The sequence below is a fragment of the Acyrthosiphon pisum genome, chromosome A2, assembly GCF_005508785.2.
Source record: "Acyrthosiphon pisum isolate AL4f chromosome A2, pea_aphid_22Mar2018_4r6ur, whole genome shotgun sequence".
Classification (NCBI taxonomy): Eukaryota; Metazoa; Arthropoda; class Insecta; order Hemiptera; family Aphididae; genus Acyrthosiphon; species Acyrthosiphon pisum.
The window spans coordinates 27,777,111-27,781,857 of record NC_042495.1 but is presented as its reverse complement, the minus strand read 5'-3'; the positions used below and the strand labels follow the sequence as shown (position 1 = coordinate 27,781,857).

General features: G+C 30.5%; 1 protein-coding gene across 1 annotated transcript in view; it reads left to right on the top strand.

Moving 5' to 3' along the window:
• The window catches only part of LOC115034126, a 12,444-nt gene extending 8,413 nt beyond the window's left edge, over positions 1 to 4,031 (top strand). The window contains exons 4-7 of the mRNA XM_029489900.1: positions 2,179 to 2,279; positions 2,358 to 2,802; positions 3,546 to 3,727; positions 3,830 to 4,031. Coding sequence (XP_029345760.1) covers positions 2,179 to 2,279; positions 2,358 to 2,802; positions 3,546 to 3,727; positions 3,830 to 4,031 — 930 coding nt within the window. The remainder of the gene's footprint in view (positions 1 to 2,178; positions 2,280 to 2,357; positions 2,803 to 3,545; positions 3,728 to 3,829) is intronic.
• The last annotated feature ends 716 nt before the right edge of the window (positions 4,032 to 4,747 follow it).

The following is a 4,747-nucleotide window of genomic DNA, read 5'->3' as shown; positions in this document are numbered from 1 at the left end:
GATAAAAGAATCACCCGGTATATGGTATTAAAAAAAAATTGACCTATAATAATTACCTACAATAAATTCCAAATTAATCATATCACAATATCCATTAGGTACTTATAACGCGTTATACATCAACAACAAACCGTGATACTGTCATAGATATATAATAGTATACTGAAGAAGTCTCAAGTATACCCACGAAATATATTATACAATCACAACAAAATAACTAAAATAGTTATTCCAGGTTTATAAATAAAAATTGTGCGTATGTATTTTTAATACTTTTCAACTGGTATTGTAACAATATATCAGGAGCCTTGTATTAAATTTTTACACTTTTTGGCCCAACAGATAAAACTTTATTGAAATTTATAAAAAAAAAAAACTAAAAAAATTGAAAACTGACCATGTCTGTACACAGCTCAAAAAGAGTCAAATTATTTTCAAAATGTTATTGTATATGTAAAATGCTTATATAAACATTCGGTGAAATTTTAAAATATCTACAGTCATTCGTTTTTCAATTACAATAAAATAAGAAAATCGTCACCTGAGAAATAGAGCGAATATCAAATGTTGTTAAAATATGAATTTCAAACGCTCATAAAAATTTAATTTGACTTTCTTGTAGACATTTTTTTTTTGATAAAGGTAGACAATATTATGTGGAATCTTGTAATACATTTTAAAATCTTAGATTTAAAAAGAAAAATTTTTACGAATTCTTAACTCGAAATAATTTGCTAATTTTCGTGATTTTTACATATTTTCTAAATTATTGAACTTTAAATGCTAATAAAAAAAAACTATTAAGGATTTATAATATTTTTAAAATTTCATTGTAACAGTATAGTAGGAGCCTTGTATTAAATTATATAAAGTTTTATTGACATTCATAGAAAAAAAAACGAATAATATTGGAAACTGAAAATGTCCCTAAACAGTTCAAAACAAATCAATGTATTAAATTTTCGGGTATTTTTATTCGACAAATAAAGTTTTATTTGAAATTTATAGAAAAAAAAACGTATAAAATTGGAAACTGAAAATGTCCCTAAACAGTTCAAAACAAATCAAAATATTTTGAAAATTTTACTATGTATAGAGAATGGAAATATGATAAACAACCAGTGAAAATTTAATGTATCTACGGTTATTTGCTTTAAAGTTACACCAAAAACCAAAATCGATTTTCTCGAAAACAGCTTTTGCGTAAAAATTACCGTTTTTTCCTTAATTTTTCTTTTTTTTTCACGGCGCTAGTGAAAACTATTGGAAATTTCAAATTTCGACCTCCCGAATGCACTACTTAGATTCACTTTACCATCAAACAAGATACTGTTGAAGAAAATCGAAGCAGTTTTACTACACCAAACCGTGATGACAGACTCAAAAATAAAAAAAAACATCATTGTAAACTCAATACATTCATCGTGCCACTCAGAATCTAAAATGTCTATCAATTAATAGTTATATATTTTGTACCTAACAAAATTATATAATTATGGGATATATGGTTTAAAGGCTTTTCAGTTTTTATATTCCATTTTGCTTTCATTTGTTTTATTTAATTACACTACACAGTGGTATCACACAGGTGTCGTGCATGCTTTTCAATAAACAATTTTTTTCTCTACAAGCAGCCTGTATTCCCAATACATAAATAATATTTTTGTAGGTTAATTCATATAGCACTGGCTCAGCCGCAATCAACTCGTGGCTATTCTATTGCAGCCAGAAATCAAAGCATAGCTACCCAGTGCTATAGTGCCGTACTTATTCTTCAACTTTCTTAATTTTTTTTATCCAATTAGGTATTCCTCGCCCCTTATACAGAAATAATCAACCAATTATATGTAGTTCAAAGCTCACGATCTAAACTATTTTTTATTTTATAATTTTGTCTCCATTAAAGAAATAACCTTCTTGTATTTTTATTTAATACAAATAATTTTTATAAACTAATTGATTAATTATTGTCATTCCTCATTTGGTAATACAAACAATTGAGGTTTTTTTTTTACACTTTTTTGTTAATTTAATCTTTAATAAAAGTATTGACTACAAGTTTTGAATGTGTGATATAACAATTAATTGTTTGAATTCAATGGTGGATATTAATATTTCATTGTAATATATATTAGTAAATAAACAGTTTTTTATATTTAGTTTTTATTGGATTTTCAGGTTTCAACGATATCTCAAAGCAGCAGTTTGGTAAACTGCGCGGTTCATGTTGTAACACCACCGGCTTTAGTCTGTGCAGGCAATACGACACCAGTAATTGGGTAAGTGTTATCAAAATAATACAAATAATCAAATTTGTAAATATCTAAAAACAGAAAAAAAAATATTTATGCTTATAGTAAAACCGTTTCATACTCCAACGTTATACCTATTTGCCAATGTATAAACACTATAAATAATCCAATAACAAATGGCAATGTAACGTCACATTCAAGTCAAATGAGACAATTCTACACTCAACGTCCTAACAATAGTCAAGCCCAACAACAACCGCAGATACAACAGCAACAACAAATAATTACCACTCCTCAAACTCAGCAACCATATAGTGGCCAATCTGCACATGGTCGTTTAACCAATACACAACAGCGCAACGCATTAAGTAATGCTCGGCCTGTTGTAACTGCTCCGCCCTTAGAAATCATTGACTTATCGTCCCCACCATCCAGCCCTGTTCCTCCAGCTGCACAGGAGAATCCTCTTCGTCCTAATATTGCATGGGAATTGACTAGAATACCGGAATGGACGTGGGCGCATGACACATCTAATAATGATGCATACAAGGTTAATGATATTCTTTTTCTATTTTTTTCTTTTATTATTTAAAATACATCTACAATCTATAAAATTTTTGTGCAATAATTAGATTTGATAAAAAAAGAAGAGAATATAAAATTGACGGCGAATATTAAGGTTGGGAAGTTATCCATTGATAATCAGCAAATTATATTTAATATTTTAAGATCAACTGAATTTATTGGAGTCTAGAATAAAATAATTTTATTTTTCATATCGTAGATAAGTTGATAATTTTCACTAATAAACATAAGATAGATACTATGGGTTAATCTTTAAATCAATAATATTTTAATTTTATTGTCTGTTTTACATAAATGTTTTGTATTTAAATGTAGCTTTCCATATTAATAGATATTAGTTTTTCTAGATTCATTATTTCAATTCGTGTAGTTTTTCTGTAAACTAAATGTGTTTACAGTATTTAAGATTGGTAATAAAAATATTTTTTCTCTAACTTAACATTTATGGAATATTTTTTAACTTCTCACAATTGTTTCAAAATGTATTATATATCAATAAATTGCGATACAATCATATTAAGTAACAGGACTGTATGTTATTAAATTAAATTCAGAGTAGTGTTAACACAAAAAATTTCTATTTCGATTTATTTGCAACATGGAATACCGAAAATTTGTTTTTAAAATTATTATAATACTTGTAATACGTCCACCAGTTTGTATTTAAAAAATAAATAATAAATATTTATATTTATATGTGTAACACAGATCCAAAGGGCAACACTTCAAAGGAGAATTATCCACTGCATAAACGCTAAACCATACATCTATTCGGATATGATGGTGACATTAGACGATTTAGTCCAGAATGTATTGCCTTTGTGTACAGTCGCGAGATGCGCTTACATCTTAAACAAATACTTGAAAACGACACTATTCATTGGAAATTCGTAAGTGTCTGCTCCTCATTTTAATAATTATCATCCCTCCTACTACTCATCCAACAGCTTTGGTAAGAGTTTAATAAATTACAACCGTTGTTTGTTTGACAGCGAGCAGTTGGCTGTGTTGCGGGAAAATGGACGCATCAGGTCGATGTACCCGGATGAAACACTCATGGTCAAGCTACAAGATGTCACGCATGTTTTGCCGCAATTAAAGGCATTGGTGTTAAAGAATGATGAACAAATACAACAATATCTAGCTGCTGCAGCTGCTGCGGGTGGTCCGGCCAAAAGACCACGCACCAGCTAGAAAGGGCAGGGCACGGTTGAAGCCGACCTGACTGGTAAAAGCTGTTGGCGGGCAGCAGCAGCAATAGCCGTGGTGCAACTTCCCCCCCGCCAACATCACCGGTTGGAACTCGCCGATCGTGGCAGACAGCAACGGTTGGCTTAAGAGTGGCTCAACGAGTGGCCGTCGTGCTGGTCCGTCCCAATCGCCGGACCCGCATCATACACCGCACCCGCTGATGTAAATAATAGCTATCAGAGCCGAAGCAACTAACCTCCACCCCTGACCTACATGTAAGAACTACTACCGCAACTGAACAGCATTGGTAATCTGTGTGTCTATGGAATGTGCACTGCACGTCGTTCCCCATCATCTCTTATCGCTTTGTGCTCTCGTTATTCGCGTTTTCTTACGTTATTGTCCGTAATACATTTCAGCGTATTGTTATTATTTATTATTAATTGAATTCCTGGCCAATTAAGATTTTTGTTTTGACTAGATTGACAACGAGTTACTAATTCTGAATACTTATTATATTATGCTTGGGTGTCTTGTTCCTATAAATAATATGTGTACATAGTTCATATAAATGTACAAACAACAATTATATTTATCTACTCGATGTCGTGTCATGTACCTATATTTTATAATTTACTATTAAAATAATATTATATATTTTTAATGTTATGATCATTTTGGATCTTTGTCATTTTCCATTATTTCATAATATATCTTTG